The sequence below is a fragment of the Catharus ustulatus genome, chromosome 3 (assembly GCF_009819885.2).
Source record: "Catharus ustulatus isolate bCatUst1 chromosome 3, bCatUst1.pri.v2, whole genome shotgun sequence".
Lineage (NCBI taxonomy): Eukaryota > Metazoa > Chordata > Aves > Passeriformes > Turdidae > Catharus > Catharus ustulatus.
This window is the reverse complement of record NC_046223.1, coordinates 9,575,708-9,592,999: the sequence shown is the minus strand read 5'-3', so window position 1 is coordinate 9,592,999 and position 17,292 is coordinate 9,575,708. Positions and strand designations below refer to the sequence as shown.

The 17,292-nt window shown below is 42.3% G+C and overlaps 1 protein-coding gene across 1 annotated transcript in view; it reads right to left on the bottom strand.

Annotated features, from left to right (window-relative positions):
* Window positions 1-17,292, bottom strand: part of PPP3R1 (protein phosphatase 3 regulatory subunit B, alpha) — a 42,659-nt gene that overhangs the window by 13,486 nt on the left and 11,881 nt on the right. Inside the window, exon 2 of the mRNA XM_033056119.2 lies at window positions 1,743-1,782. Within this exon, the coding sequence (XP_032912010.1) occupies window positions 1,743-1,782 (40 nt within the window). The remainder of the gene's footprint in view (window positions 1-1,742; window positions 1,783-17,292) is intronic.

Below are 17,292 nucleotides of genomic sequence, written 5' to 3'. Positions count from 1 at the left end.
CTTGAAGAGATGCCCTGTGTAAAAACAAAATCCGATTCACCCAAGATAAGAAATTTTATCAAGTAGTTCAGAAGACACACACCTCTACACACACTTTGGGGCTGATTTTCTATTGAAGAAAATCATTCAACAGAAAAAGCAACTAAGAATAGGTACAGTTAGCACAACATCACAAGGACATTTTACAAGACACCGCTTTCTTTGGTCAGCTTTAAGCAAAAAATACTTTGTCATTTTTACAGAGTAGACTAACCCTATGAGATGGAGCAACAAATTTTATTCTCATGTGGCCAAGAGCAAGCAACACCAAGCGGGTTCTCACCTAACTGCTAGGCTGCAAGCATACACAGGGGGAAAAAAGAGCTCATTTAGTCTCAACCTCTCCTTCCTCTGAGGGCACAAAGCCAGTTTAAGCAATATACAGTAATTTCACGATTATAAGCCGCACTGAGTTTAAGCCGTACTTCTGGGTTTCAGCAACTTTTTGGTTTTTTGTCCATATATAAGCCGCACCTGATTATAAGTCGCATGTTACAATACCGAGTGTGATAAAAGGTATCTATTCTATCACCATCTGTTGAGGGTGGGGACAGTGATCCTTATCTCAACGGCAGATATTCTGCTAATGGGCCATCCACTGAAACCAGGCAGGGCATTGTTCTTTATCTTTTCACCACCCATCCTTCCTCCAGGGAGTCATTGTCTGCTAATGGCCCATTGAGTCCCACTGTGTGACTGATAAAACTACTGCATCCCATTGAAAGTTGCTCCAGCCAGGGGGAAGAGCCCAACATTTCTTACCAAGATAAAAACAGAGGTTTTGGGACACTAAGGGAGCCCCTTTCTCCACTGGACTCCAGAGGAAAACCGGATTTCTCCACATCACCACTGGACCTCCGGAGAGAAACTGCACCTTGTACAGGAGCACTGCTCCAACTGAATCACATCTGTCACTGCAAGAGGATGCAGCCACCATTTAATGGGACTGCTACCAACACCCTGCCTGACAGGGTGTCAGGTTGTACTCTGACTTTGTCAGGGTTTGGAGTTTGTTTCTTTGTAGTACTGTATTTCTATTTTGATTTCCCTAGAAAAGAACTGTTATTCCTAATTTCCATATTTTTGCCTGAAAGCCCCTTGATTTGCAAATGATAATAATTTGGAGGGAGGGGGTTTACATTCTCCATTTCAAAGAGAAGTTCCTGCCTTTCTCAGCAGACACCTGTCCTCCAAACTAAAACAGCAACTTTTTGTTCTTTGTCCATATATAAGCTGCACCTGATTATAAGCCGCACTTTGGGTTCGGACCAAAATTTTAGTCAAAATGGTGCGGCTTATAATCGTGAAATTACTGTACTTCACTCCTAACACAGCACAGACTCCACATGAGCTGCTCCACATCCCTGAGCAACTGACACCGGGACTGATGGAAAAGTCCCACCAGTTGAACTACACTTCACCCTACAGACACGAAGACTATCATGTTTGTTTTATATTCTAATAGAAAACTCAAAGAAAACCCTCAAAAATTTAAGTGACTTTTATTTTAAAGATGGACTGATTTTTCATTTTACAATCTAACAGCAAAAGCTATATTATTTCCAAAGGTAATTTTTAACCTTTTAATTTTACTCTTTTGATTAGTATATAAACTGCATAACATATATGCAAATTGTACATATCAACCCCCAAACAAAATTCATTTCTTGTAAGAATACAATGTAGCAATTGAAAAAACTTACAGTGCGAGCACATTTCCAAAGGGTAGCTTGCCTCATTTCCCTGAAACATAACAAGAAAAAAGAACAAAGTTGCAATTACTCCCAAATTTGCTTTGAGGAACTATTTCAATTTCAGCACTGTAAAAATCTTGGGCAATACAAGTTACATTGTTATTTAAAAATATACATTTCAGACCCAACACTCACAAACAGCATTTTATTTGGATAGATCTACGTTACCAAAACATACAAAGAAATATAAAACCATTAAGAGGTCTCCTTAAATAAGAATTCCCATGAAAATGTCAGTTCACATAATTATGACAAGAACTTCAATCCCATATTCTAAACTCAGAAAAACAAACTCACTACTTAGAAATTGAGCAAATGCTACTTTTCAAGCTAAAAATATTTAATTTCAAAACTTCACAAAACCGACTTTACCATTTTATTTCATAACAGAAAAAGACACATTCTTATGAATTCGAACGACAAATCCTACTCAATTTGCATAAGAAAACTGTATCAAGTTTTCTTCCCTGAACCACCTACCCATTTCCCCAAAAAGGATTCACACAGCAAGAATCACACAAAAGAAGACTTTTACATGACCAGAAACTCAGACATAACAGCTTTACATTTAAATATTTTTGTAATGTACTCTGTTAATACGTTCCTGCTTTGTAACCAAACGGAAAGTCAAACTAAGACTGTAAATCCTTGCTACACAACAACACAGTAACAGCACAAAAATGTTAGAACTTTGAGGGTATCAACACTTTAAATTTGCACACATGAAAATCAACACAAAGTACTGCAATATGAACAACCAAAAACACTAAAACTTGGTATTTTCCCCCAAATGCCTCACTCTGAGCCAGAGATCACAATACACACATGCTCAATGACTTTTCTGAATCCATTAGCAAAGGAGAAGCCAGAGAACTAAAGAGATTCATAAACACTTTCTAAACAAATGTTTTTAAGGGATTGCGTTACACAAGAAAACAAAGCATATTTCAGATGAGTCAAACATCCAATTCAGCAGCAATTCTCTTATGGTGTGGAGCATAAAGGATTCCACAGTTGAGCGCTTGCAAAGAAAGGCTCACCAAAATTACATAAAATTGAACAGAAATAGAGAAATTACTTGACAGAAGGGGGGGCAGGCAGGGGGAAGATAAGAACTACATGTAGCCTTGAAGCTGAAATATGACTGCATTTCCTAATTAGAGCAGAAAGAGGCAGAACATCTTATTAATCTAAACATGTCCAAGAGGAGATGTGATGACGTTGTTGAGGGGAGTTGTTTGCCTTTTTTAATCTCAGGAACTCACTTCGCTTATCCTCCACAATCCACAGGCTGTCTTGCTTCTTTAAAAAATGTTTATGCATTTGATTTCTAAGCAGGGCAGCAAAAGGTACAGCCTTAATGTCTTCTCCAATGTCTACTTAGATTAAGACAAAGCAGGAGAACATAAATGCAGATGAGGACCATCAGGCCACTAAAACCTCAAATGCACATCAGGGATGTTATTCATACTGACTAACTGCACTGTGGCAGGGAATCCAGGAGAGGAGTGCCATATGGAAAATATTGCATGGAACCCAACCAAAGTCTTAGAATAAACAGCAAAGACCAAACCAGGTAGCAAAAGGCTAGTGTATGCATATGAATATAAAAGGGTACGGAATCTAAAATGGGAGAAAGTAGAATTTTGAGACAAGAAGAAACAGGAACCAGGGGATCCAGCTAGGCTGCTCAAGACACGAAGTCATGAAGAGGCAAGAAAAACACCAGACTGGAAGGCTGCAAATTAAAGGAGAAAGTTGAATTAAAACCAGTGCATTTGTGCACATGCACACAAACATACAAACTTAACTACTACTGTTCTGGGCATTTACATCCTTGTTCAGATCTTGGGAGAAAATTACTTTCTGGTACAGGCTACCAAAATCAATCTGCTTAAAGAAACATAAAATGCTTCTGAAAACTGAGCAGGACAAAACAAGAAAATGGGACTGTTTTCATTCACGAATTGAGTAAGTGTAATGTTTATAAGGAGCTTTACTATCCATTTAGATGCACATGTTAAGTCATAAGCAAGTTATCTAAATGGAGTAGCTCATAAAAATATTTAGAGATCAGAGAAAAAAGTGAATAAACTTCAGCTTAGCTTTTCTTTGAAACAATTACTGCTAAAAAAAGTTTTCAAAATACTTACCTATCCAGGACTGGATCCTGGATATCTAAAAAGGTAGAAAAATATAGTAAATGCCAATGTAAAAAATGATTATTCAACATTTTCCATCTAGTATTTAAGTAATTTAAAAAGCAGTTACCTGCTATTGATGCATTTATATTGATGTGTTGAATATTCATCTTCACAGAAGAATCCAAAATTCTTATGAGATTTAAAAGGATGTTGGGGGAGGGGGGAGCTGGTACAAATAAACATCTGAACTACTCATGCCAAAATTGCTGTTTGCACTGCTATGACCTGGACAAACACAAAGATAGTACTCTATGCCAAAGCCTTGATCTTCACAGAATAAGAGGAATTATTTGGTCCCAGGAGTAGGGCTTTTAAATCATATTTCACAAGCAACAGCACAAGAAAATTGCTTACTTGTCCCCAAATACATTCAGTATGTGTATACGCTCTATGAGACAGGAGATAAACCATGAAACACTAGCACTATGTAGGCTGAATACTCTTCTTGCTTAAGAAGCAAGGATTATTTAAGAATAGACAGGCAGTAAGTGAAATGAAAGGGCTGGAGCTACACCCACATTCATGTGATCAGAAAAAAAAGGGAGGGAAGCACTGCTAAGAGACATCATTAAGCATCAAATAAACTCTAAAAAAAAGGGAAAGAAAACTGGATACACATTTTCGTACACAGTTTTAATGCAAAGAATTACCTAATTTTAACTCCAGATGAGGAAACATTCCAAAGAACACTGAAAAATACTTTTTGTGATTGAGTGCACTAACAGAAAATCTGAGCTACTGTAAAAAAATCTATAAAAAAACTATAATTATACATCTTATTCATTAAAATAACTCTGCATTTAGACTTTATTTTTTAGTTTTAAATTATAATCTGTGAAGACCAAAGCCAGTGTAAAACTCCAAAGATGTAATTTCATCTCTGATAGAAAAGTTCACTATACAAATGCACCTGTAGATTAACAAGGTTCTGACACAGCATAAGATTGTCAAATTTAAAACCTCATTATAGTATCAGTGTTTCCCGCCAGATATATATTTAGCATACTTCACAAGAAGTGAGAGTATCTGCTTATATACACTATACCAGTACATTTAGAAACCAGTGACCCACAGTTTGTTTAAGAAATGCAGCTTTTACAGAGTCAACACTCCATAAGAGATTTACTCGGCACCTACACCCAGTGTAAAACACGCCTTTCTCAGCTGTATCTGGGTATCACTACCAGACTGCTGGAACTCCACTCTTTCTCAAGCTCCACCAGCAGAAAAAGTAGCTGAAATACTACAGATACTTTGAATACCCTCATCCTTTTAGAAGAGTCTTGAGATTTTCTTAAATGCTGTTAGAAGCCTACGAGTTCATTCCCAGTTAGGCAGGCACAAAATCATGACTTGTTGACAGAAATAATTACAGATAAAGGGAAAGTCCAAAATCTACTAACAGAGGGTTGATCCAATTCTGAAAACTGCAGAATTATCAGTTTCCTAGAGAGAAGTCAAAATACATCACTAAAGGAGTTGATATGACACACAATGTGTTCCTTTAAGAACAAAAGTAGGGTTTTCAATTTTCTACGAAGTATTCTTTTCTCCTTCAGCAAGTGTGCCTTTTTTGCTAGGTAAGAATAACCTCTTTAAGGACTTCAGTAATTACAATAATTTCACGACTATAAGGCATACCCTTCTGACTAAAGTTTTGGTCCAAACCCGCAAGTGCGCCTTATAGTCCGGGTGCACCTTATATAATGTACAAAGTTGCGAAATTTGACAACCCAGAAGTGTGAGCCGTGAGCCGAGTCGCGAGTGGGGGCAGCACCATGGGAGTGCCGAGCCACGAGGGGGGGCGGGAGCGGGTGGTCATATCCAGCACGAGCCACTCGGGGTGGGCGGTACCAGGCAGCCGCGGGCAGCCCCCGGCCAGCAGGAGCCGCACAGGGAGGGAGGGAGCGGGCAGTCCCATGCCACCCCGAACTGCGGGCAGCCCCAAGCCGCCCCAAGTCACCACAAGCCGTGGCGACCCTGAGCTGCCCTGAACCACAGCAACCCCGAGGTGTGAGCCGTGGCCGCCCCGAGCAGCCCCGAACTGCGTCGGTCGCAAGCTGCGGCCGTCTCGAGCCCTGCCTCTCCAGCCGGGGGCAGGCGGGAGTGCCGGGGCCCGTGCATGGGGATGACGCTTGGGGCTGTATTTAAAGGCTACACCAATCTGTGAAAAATGTTTGCAAATTGAGCACCTGCAAGTAAATGCCACGATCGTGGGATTCTGTTACTAATTCGTTACTTTGTTGCGCACGGCACAAATCTTCACTGCAAAAACAAAAAGGTGCGCCTTATAGTCCGGTGTGCCTTCTATCATGTACGAAGTTGCAAAATTCGCCGACTCCCAGAGGTACGCCTTATAATCTGGTGCGCCTAATAGTCGTGAAATTACTGTACATCTTCTGTAATTTATACATATATATATATAAAAAAGTCTTTCTTCATTTTTTTTCCCCCTGGCAGTTATTTCAAATATAATCACTCTTTCTTCTTAAGATCAGTTTTGCATGTGTTGCTCCAAGTTACAACAGTTAAGGCAATTATCTTGACATGTTTCCTCTTAGTGAAAGATATGAAGATCTGTGGATGGAAAAGAAGAAAGGAAATTAGCAATTAGCAAAATTAGTAGCAGAATTTCAATTCTTAGCTACAGTTGTTTATACAAAACAGTTTGTACACAGATACCACAATGCAAAGCAGTTCTTCAGCATATATTAGTCGAATATATGTTTCTAGGTCTCATTATGCATTACTTTTCTGCATGGTGTGCATCTTTTTGTGAATAGTTCAGAGCGCTAAATTACAGCATCGGCCCTCAATTAGTTTTCTGCTTTTATAAAAGCAGAAAATGTGTTTAAATGCCAGCAGGTCACAATTTCACCTTAGTACTAATCTCAAATTTAGTCCTTCAAAGGGGTGGGGGTTGTGAGTTAATTCCTGGACATTTAATCAGAAAATTAATTCCTGATCTTTCAAGGAGTCTAATTTGTTTCCACAGCCAGGCAGTTAATTCAACAAGGGGCAAGAGTGGTCTCCTGATCTGGTTAGTACATGTACAGGAGTAGATGTCCAAGATTCACTTTCTGCAGCAGCATCCAAAAGCAATGTAAGATGTTCATCTTTGTAATTGCCTTAAATATGCAAACTGCCTTGTCACAGCACTGGCTGTTCCACCTCTGCACTACATGTTCCTGCTTTTGTGTTTCTGATGCAAAGGCACCTCTTGGGGTATTGCAATACACTGTACATCGTGTTTCTTGCATCTGCTTCCATACCTTCTACGCTACTCATCAACACTGTTAGCAAAAGCAAGAAATTTCAGCAGGCAAGTGAAACAGTCCAAGCCGTGTCAGCTGGGGACCAGAACTAGGCATTATCAAGATAGCCAACTTCAATTCTTAATTACACAAAATGCTGTTTTCCATCATCCACTACTACAACTCAAAAGAATGGGAGTATTAAAAAGAAAGATGGAAGCAGCTGGCAGCTTGCATTTAAGAAGAGCCCAACATAAGACCCTTATCCCTGTTTCAAAAACACCCAAAATTCTTCTGCTTTGTCTCATTCTTCTCCATACCACCAGAATTAATAACTGAGGACAATTACCTGTTGCAGAAAATTCCTCCTCCTCCTTTGAGCTCATATTCCATGTATTGCCACCTCCAAAAAGCTTTAACAATGAAGAACTGCTTGGTGAAAATAAGTTTGATTTGGTTGGGTTTTCTTTTTAAATGATCATTGTTTAACAAATTACTAGAGCTTTGGTTGTCAGACATTGGCATTCCTCACCAAAAAACAGCAAGCAAGTAGGCAAACTAAAAATGATGGTGTATGTTTTCAAGGCTCTCAAAACTTCTGCATGAATAGAACATGCCACATAGACAGTGTGAAAGACATACAAAAAGTTTCTGTAGACACCACAAAAAATATTGTTTAAAACAAGAAAAGCAAGAACAAGATTTCAGTGTAAAAAAGTAGCAAGAAAAAGACTTTAATCCATCCTGTTCAGAAAGCAGTATGAATATACTTCTACTTGGTCTTTTTTGTTATGTTCAATGAGAAGAAAAAACCTCAAAAACTCTTGAACAAACCACTCAACACAGAAACGTTGTGCCAGTCCAAGAGGAGTCTATGAATCAAGATGAATATGACAATGTTATCTTCTATTTAACAGGAAGATCCAATTTATACACCACAAAAGGAAACTTGTAAAGGCAATGTTATAGATAAGACCAACTGGGGAATTTGGCATTTGTGTTTTGACTTGGAATAATTAAGTCACCTTTAGGCTTTTTATTGCAGGCAGTAAACAAATCTGCCTAAAATTGAATTTCCAAACGTATTTATCTGAAAACAAGACTTAACTGAAGAACTCTTAATAGTACAGACCAACTGCCAAAATTCAAAAAGGAACATTTAAAAAACTTGGTGACTTCTGTATTGTTTTATACATAGCAACTACTAAGTACATGCTTTGCTTAAAAGTATTCCAGGCAGAGAGAATGCAACTCTCCTAAATCCTTCCTCCTCAAATTAGAAGTTCTCCAACACAAGACTTCTACTCAAAGAAAGTAAGTCTACCTCGTTAGTCGTACTAATGTTGAGTTAGATTTTGTGATGCAAAAATTAAGCGAAGCCAAGAAATTAGAAGATATTGAATAAGAAGGCTTGTGGAAGTTCAAGCAACTTAAGAGCAGTGACAGTTTCACTGTTGACCCCAACTTCTCAGCCTGTTTTCTAAAATCATGTCCTAAAGAAGGATTTAAAGAAATACTTAAGAATTCATCTAAGCTGACACCCACCTCACATCCAGTAAGTTCAAAAATTAAGTATCTCCTAGCAGTAAGCTAGACTACACTTGCCAATCTTGCATTATGTTTTCATGTCATCAACAAATCCAGTCTATCCTGAAGCTAGGACAGTATGACAGTGGTTTAACATCCAAGACATCCAAGTTGAATCCAGTTCAAATGACAATTTATTGAGGCTTTGGGACTACACTACAATTTTCACCACCTCAGCTCTGCTTATGTTCATTCCATTTATTGTTGTGCCCAAAGCCCACGACATTTCATAGCCATTACCTTGGCAATCCAAAAATCCAATACATTTTCTGGCACTGGACTGTCAAATCTGGGCATCATGCTACCCTTTAGTCTGACCATTCAGTCATCCACACGTGTAACAGAAGGAATTAAAGAGGGTACAAACGAGCAGCAAATCCTTATAGGTTATACAGAAAAGTCAAGGATTAAAGTAAAGTAAATAAATAAGGAAAGAAAAGACAAGAAAACAGAGAAGCAGCAATAATGGTACCAGGCAAGTAGCACAGATGTCAAGTGTGACAGTAAAGGACTTGGGCATTCCACTGGTTTGTAAGAGTTACAATTCCCCAAGTAAAATTTGCCATTAAAATCAGTAACTCTTATTATGAACACAACCCTAACAGCGAGAATTAGCAACATATATTGAATTCACAGAGTGGTACAAGTTATGAAAAAAATCAGTTTAGGTATTTCTTTACCAAATAAATCTTTCAATGGTCTATACGCAAGAGAATGAACGGTATTTTTATGGAAGAGTATCCACCACTTGTTTCTTTAATTCTTTAGTCAGCCAGCAACAAGATGCATATTGCAGCAATATATTACAGTTATTTTCTCCTGGACCCCTGAAGATACAGCTACAAAAGCAACCGATGAAATTTATGAACTGACCTTAAATGTTGGTATTTAGATTATCTTGAGTGCAATCAGACAGCGCATGCAGAGCAATCTGTCTCTATCATCCCATTCAGCCTGGGTTTGTGCAAGGCAGGCCCTGCTTGACCAGCCTCATCTCCTCCTACGGCAAGGTGTCCCACATAGCAGATGAAGGAAAGGCTGTGGATATCATTTATCTGCACTTTAGGAAAGCCTTTGACATTTGTCTCTCATAGCCTTCTCCTGGAGGAACTGTCTGCACACAGCTCAGATGGGCCAGGAGTTCACTGGGTAAAAAAACTCCGTGGATGACCAAGCCAAGAGTGGTGGTGAGTGGAGTTGCATTCAGCTGGAAGCCTGTCACCAGCTCCCCAGGGCTCAGTTTTGGGGCAGGTCATATTTAATACCTTTGTCAATGATCTGGACAAGAGGATCGAGGGTACTCTTGTCATTTTGCAGATGACACTATGGGAGTTATGTTCTGCTGGAGGATAGGAAGGTTCTGCAAGAGGGATCTGGACCGGTTGGATCAATGGGTCAAGGCCAATGGTATGAGTTCAACAAGGCGAAGTGCCAGGTCCTGCCCTTGGGTCACAACCCAGGCAGCACCACAGGCTGGGGGGAAAGTACAGTAATTTCACAACTATAAGGCGCACCCTTTTGACTAAAATTTTGGTCCGAACCCAGAAGTGCGCCTTATATAATGTACAAAGTTGCGAAATTTGCCAACCCAGAAGTGCGAGCCGTGAGCCGAGCCATGAGGGGGGGCAGGACTGGGCAGCCCCCAGCCAGCAGGAGCCGTGCAGGATGGGTGGGACCAGGTAGCCCCCAGCCAGCAGAAGCCGCGCGGGGAGGGAGGGAGGGGACAGCCCTGTGCCGCCTCTGAGCTACGGGCAGCCCGAGCCGAGGGCGGCTCCGCCCCGCGCTGCCCCCAAGCCGAGGGTGCCCCCAAGCCAAGGGTTGCAGCCGATAGGGGCAGGCGGGGCTGCAGAGCCCCAGTTGGTAGGTGCAGGCGGGGCTGCGGCTCCAGGGCCAGCGGGGCCATGGGACCGCAGCCGATAGGGGCAGGAGGGGCCAGTGGGGCCATGGTGGGCACAGGCAGGTGCGGCCAGCGGGACTGCGGCCAGCACGGGTAGGCAGGGTCGTGGTGCCGTGGCCAGCAGGGCCACAGCTAATAGGGGCAGGCGGGGCCGCGGTGCCCGGGTCAGCGGGGCCGCGGCCAATAGGGGCAGGCAGGGCTGCGGTGCCACAGCTGGCAGGTGCAGGTGGGGCCGCGGCCAACAGGGGCAGGCGGGGCCGCGGCCGTCAGCTGTGTGGGGGGAGCTGGGGGCAGATCCTCACTGCAAAAAAAAAAGTGCACCTTATAGTCCAGTGCGCCTTATATAATGTAGAAAGTTGCGAAATTTGCCAACTCCTGGAGGTGCGCCTTATAGTCGTGAAATTACTGTAGCTGGAAAGTGGCCCAGAGGAAAATGACACAGTGGTGTTGACTGACAGCCGAACACGAACCAGTGTACGGCCAGGTTGCCAAGGCCAATGGCATCCTGGCTGGATCAGGTATAATGTGGCCAGGAGGACCAGGAATATCATCCTTCCCCTGTACTTGGTGCTAGTTACACCTCAAAACCTATATCCAGTTCTGGGCCCCTCACTTCAAAAAGGACACTGAGGTGCTGGAACAAGTCCAGAAAAGGTTTGAAACATTAAGCCCCTTGAGGAGCAACTGAGGGAGTTGGGGATGCTTAGCTGAGAAAAAAGGAGGTTCACAAGTGACTTCATCTTACTACAGCTCCCTGAAAGGAGGCACTAGCCAGGTGGGGTTCAGGCTCTGCTCCCAGGCAACTAGGAAAAGGACGAGGGGAAACTGCCTTAACCTTGACCAGGGAGGTTCATATTGGAAAAATTTCTTCACCAAAAGAGTTGTTAAATACTGAAACAAACTGCGCAGGGCTGTGGTGGAGTCATCAACCCAGAAAGTGTTCAAAAACACAAGTGGACATCCATTTTTCCAGTTTAGTGGGCATGATTAAAACCACTCAAAGGTTGGACTTCATCATCTCCGAGTTCTTTTCCAACCTTAATAATTCTTTGATTATTTTGTACCTTCCTTTGAGCTATTAACAGTTCCCTAAGTATACAGACATAAAGGGGATATATTTGCAAACACAAGTATTATTCCAACGTTGGTTCTAGAGAAATTGAAAAACCAAGAAGCACATTTTTAATGGCCCAGATAATGTAATAAAAGAAGTGTCAAATGCTTTAGAAGTCAAATAATCTTTTCTCTTTGAAAAAAATAAACTAGAAGAACTGGAAAAACATACACATTTCATTTGAGATTAAAAAGAAATCTTAGAATTATATTTAGTTCACACATTGCTGTCCAATCAATTTAAGGTTTCCTTTAAATAGGTAGATGCATTTTCCATTTTCTGGCAGGCACAATTCTTAAGAGGTTACAACTATGTAGCATTATACATCCACAATTCCCTAGCATCTCTGTTCCAATTCCACCCAGCAGTTTAAAACCAGTGATGTAAGCCAGTCAATATACTCTTCCATTCAACCTTTATGCTTGGATATAGCTGCCATTTAGACACTACAGTATAAACTATGTTCTCCCTTACACCTGTCAATCATTATCCCTTGAAATTTTATAGTACTTTTTGTACACACTTTCAGTTACATTTCTTGTAAAATTTACCAGAAACCTGATAAACAACTGAACTTGTATCAGTGTTCAGTTTTTATGTATGATCTTAAAGGTGAAACCATAAAGGTACAAAAGACAGGTCTTACAGCTGTTTTTATATTCTAACTCAATACCTCACCTGAATACTAATCAACAGCAAACATCAAGGAAGGCTGTAAGCATTTTATATAGAGAAAAGAGTACATTTCAGGGAAAAAAAATCATAAACAAAACCAGAAAACCAAACCCAGATTCTTTTAACTTACCTTTGAAAGAAGATTCAGTTTTAAATATGTTACCCTCAAAGCAGTCTAAACTTTTAATCCTGCCTCTAAAGAAAGTACTCTGTGACCTTCAGTACTGAAGGAACTCAAAAAAAGATTAATACCTAATTCTTCAACATATTTAAATTGCAGACATCAGAGATAATGAACCAAGGCAAAGTGGATTGGTGGATTTGGGATTACAGTAGAGATCAAGTCAGGTTAAAGCTGTTACAGCATTCTGGCATTGCTTCTTTCAAGTATGCTGAGTGTTATAATTCCCTTTCCTACATTAAAAAAAAGAAAGGTAGTCTTATTTTAAAAAACAAACAAAAAAAAGGGCATCAAACCTATTTTAGATACATTTACTTCATTTGCTCAAAACAAAGTAAGTGATAATTCCTCATAAGACTCTCCCCTCCTGCATGTATGTCAGGTTCTACTACATCCCTTTTCTGAATAGAGGAGGCAAGAAAAACTGTCCAAGTCTTAGGAAAAGCCCACAGTTTACTCCTTAGCCACCATCTAATCCCGTCCTGTCTCTGCTCAAGTTTTATCAGTCATTTTAAGGGAAGCCACTTGTCCCCTGGCTGGCAGTTGGCCAGTAACTTCTGCTATGCTTTATTGAAATCCTTCACTGTCCACGGGTCTCCTCCAATGTGAGATATTAATGGCTTAAGGCCATCACAGTCAAGTAACTATTCTAGGATATCACAGGGAAGCCCTAAATCAGTGAAGCACAAAGCAAACCTGAAATTAGAGATGGTTCCCATTGCCAAAGCCTCTACCAGACAGAAAAACTAAAGGAATCAAGAGTGTAAGTTTTAAGAGGATTCAGCCTTTAATACACCATTTGGTTTTATTAAGGAAAACAACAATAAAAAGTGCATATATTCAAACAGAATAAAAACACTTGTTTTACATTCTAATGTATTGAATTTCAAGTGTTCAGGACTGAAAAGCAATCGATTAAGTCTGTCCACTTACAGCAGGGATTATATGACATATATTCATATACATCAATCTCATAGCATCCCTCTCTGAACTCAGTTACATTTGCTCAGCTACCAGCAAAAATCTAGACTTGCATGATCTTGAAGGTATGATTAAGTAATTGGTTTAATCATAGATTTGTACATGCAGACACAAACACTAATTACTCACCTGCAGTGTCTCCCAGAAAAAAAAAAATTACCCAAGACAGAATGAGACATTCAGACCCAGCAGAAACAACAAAGAGTAGTTTGTTGTTAAGAGAGAATGGCCAAAGATAAAAGCAGTTTTACTGCAAAGTCCTTTTCCTGAATTTGGAGGACAAAAGAAGCCATGAGGTCAGAGTGCACACTCATAATATCATTTACTCGGCATGTATGTATTCCCCCAAATTGTCTCACACTAGTTTGACGTATACATAATATAAACATAACGGGTAACTAGATTACTATAAACTTAATTCAATTGTTCCATTTCTAATATGTGAGTCTATTCACATTTTCTGTTCCGTGTTATGATCTCCCTAACAGAGTTTGCAATATGTCAGACAGAGATAATAAACTGTGCTAGAAACAGACAGTGAGTTTTTAAAACTAGGTAAGGCAGAGAATAGATTGTGTCACATCTAGAAAACTAACTAATTATCTTGTTATTTGAAGGAGAAGAGCAAAAACCCCATACATATGAGAAACCATTGAAAACAATAAGACCTCTCACTGTCAAAACTTGCAAAACACTGCAACGTGTAAGTAAAACTTGAGAGAAAAAGAGTGGCAGGAACAAAGGCGTTAACTTTATGAGCTAAGATACATTTCACAATTTCATTTTTGGCAGTTCCTAGCTGCTACTTTTTAGCAGCAACAACCAATTCTGCTTATCCAATCACTTCAAAATTCACATTTCTAAAGCTTGCATCACTCGCAAAAACTCTCAGAACCTTGTAATTATAGGTGCATAAATGAATAATGAACTCTCTAAAAGGAAAGGAGTTTCCCAGAGGGATTCTGAAGCAACACAACCTTAAGCAGGGGAAAAATAAAATTCTGCCACCACTAAATTGAAGTTCTGACGCAATTAAGAGGTCACAATGCAAAGTCTTTGGGATTAACAGGTTGCTCCTCCACTGCTTCTGGAGGAGTCACAAAAAATTTACAAGATAATAATTTATTTGCTCCACTTAAATTAATACACCTAGAAACTTCTTTCTAGGTTTACAACACAAACTGAAGTCAATTCATTCCCTTAGCTAAAGAGGAGACCATGGTAGCTGTCCTTTTCAACTTTAAAGACAACTGCAGTAGTTTCTCAATCAATCCACCCTATGACTGTGCTGTTACACAGACCAACCCCATGCTAGTAAAAATGAAACCAAGACCATACTGTCCAGAACATTTGTAATCCAAGTACAAAACAAGGTAGAAAATACAAACAATTGCAAGAGGATAGACAGATCAATGACAAGTTACACAAAAAACCCCCATAAACCTGAAACCAAAAAATATTACGCATAACAGAAGTAGAGCTGAAGAGCATCGGAGTGCATTTCAAAGAAAGCAGCTTTGGAAGCATATAGAGCAAAAGCTTATCTAAACAGTATGGGAGAAAGCATAAAATGCGACTGAAGACTTTATAAAGTGACTGAGGTATCCTGGGATTTTCAGAGTTAAGAGTCAACATCTTAATGAAGAAATTACATTAATTTACATTTAACAAGATATTAAAGAGAAACAAAAAAACAAAGTATATCACACAAATCTTGTTTTTTGGGACAGTGATAGATACAAACTGGGTATCAGACACTTATGATCTCCACTTATGATCACTTCATTAGTAGGAGGGATTTTTCCCCCCTTTGTTGGTGAATATGAACACAGAAAATGCAAGCAACTGCAAACAGTAAATTGTGTCATGTTCATGTGAAAGAACAACTTCAGATTTGGAAGAGTAAAGTAATACAGAGAACAAAGGAACAAAGCTTCATTACAAACATTACACCAAAATATGCAAGCATCACAAAGGACCTGGAGGAACTACAGAGTCCCACATTTTTCAGCAAAAATTAAAATTATTTAGCATATCATACTCTGACAAATGAAGAAAGACAGAACTACCCAAGAGATTCAAAACATTCATTTTTTGCAGGTAAAATACCTAGTAGGTAATTAAAGCTGTTTCAGCTTCTCTCGACAACAATTTTAAGACAAAACAAATTTTTCCCAGAAAACAAGACAATGTTCCAAGCTTCCATTCCAACACAAAGTAATAACAACTTCATCACTGGCCGACCTACGTATAAATAGGAATAGAACAATTACTTTACAAGTAGATATTAACTTGACCTAAAGTCATATTGAAATATAATTTACAGTAGTTTCACGAATACAAGCCGCACGGATTATAAGCCGCACCCCCGGTGCCTCGACAATGTTGCTGTCTTTGTCAATAGATAAGCCGCACCCCGAATATTAGCCGCACTTTCGTTCGTGCGCAGCTTTCACAAATTGGCCAATTAGTAACAGGATCGCGGCATAGCGGGCTTTACTGGCTCGGGGCGGGGCCAGGCAGGCTCGGCCCGCTCATGGTTGCCGATGGGGCCGGGTGGCCCAGCTCAGCGCCACGGTTCGGCGGGGCTGGCCGGGTGGTACTGCCGCCGCCGCCGGGCTCGCTGGTCCCCCTCTCCCGTCAGCACCGCCCCGCTGCCGCGTTCCCTAGCCCCGCCGGCGGGCTCGCCGGCCGCAGCGCGTTCCCTAGCCCCGCCGGCGGGCTCGCCGGCCGCGGCGCGCCGCGTTCCCTAGCCCCGCCGGCGGGCTCGCCGGCCGCGGCGCGCCGCGTTCCCTAGCCCCGCCGGCGGGCTCGCCGGCCGCGGCGCCTTCCCTAGCCCCGCCGGCGGGCTCGCCGGCCGCGGCGCGTTCCCTAGCCCCGCCGGCGGGCTCGCCGGCCGCGCCGCGTTCCCTAGCCCCGCCGGCGGGCTCGCCGGCCGCGGCGCGCCGCGTTCCCTAGCCCCGCCGGCGGGCTCGCCGGCCGCGGCGCGCCGCGTTCCCTAGCCCCGCCGGCGGGCTCGCCGGCCGCGGCGCGTTCCCTAGCCCCGCCGGCGGGCTCGCCGGCCGCGGCGCGTTCCCTAGCCCCGCCGGCGGGCTCGCCGGCCGCGGCGCGCCGCGTTCCCTAGCCCCGCCGCCGGGCTCGCCGGCCGCCCCCTCCCGTCTGCACCGCCACCGCGTTTCCTCGCCCTGGCCGGCACTGCAGGCCCCCGCACCGCCGGGCTCCCCCACGCTGCTGGCCCCGATTCTGCTGGGCTTCCCCCGCTGCCAGGCAGCCCCACCCGCCGGCCTTTCTGCTTCTGCCATGCTCCCCTGCACTGCTAGCCCCAGTTCTCCCGGGCTCCCCCGCCATGCTGGCTCAGGCTCTGCCGCCCTCCCTGCCCCGCCCTGCTGGCTCAGGCTCAGCCGCCCGCCCCCCCACTGCTGGCCCCGCCTCTGCCAGGCTTTCCCACCTCAGCCGGGGCCGGCCGGGCTCCAGCTTGGCTTGGGGCTGCCGCGGGCTCTCACTTCCGTGTTGGCAGCTTTTAGAATTTTGTTAATAGATTAGCCGCCCCGGAATATTAGCCGCACTTCCGGGTTTCCACCAAAATTTTGGTCAAATTGGTGCGGC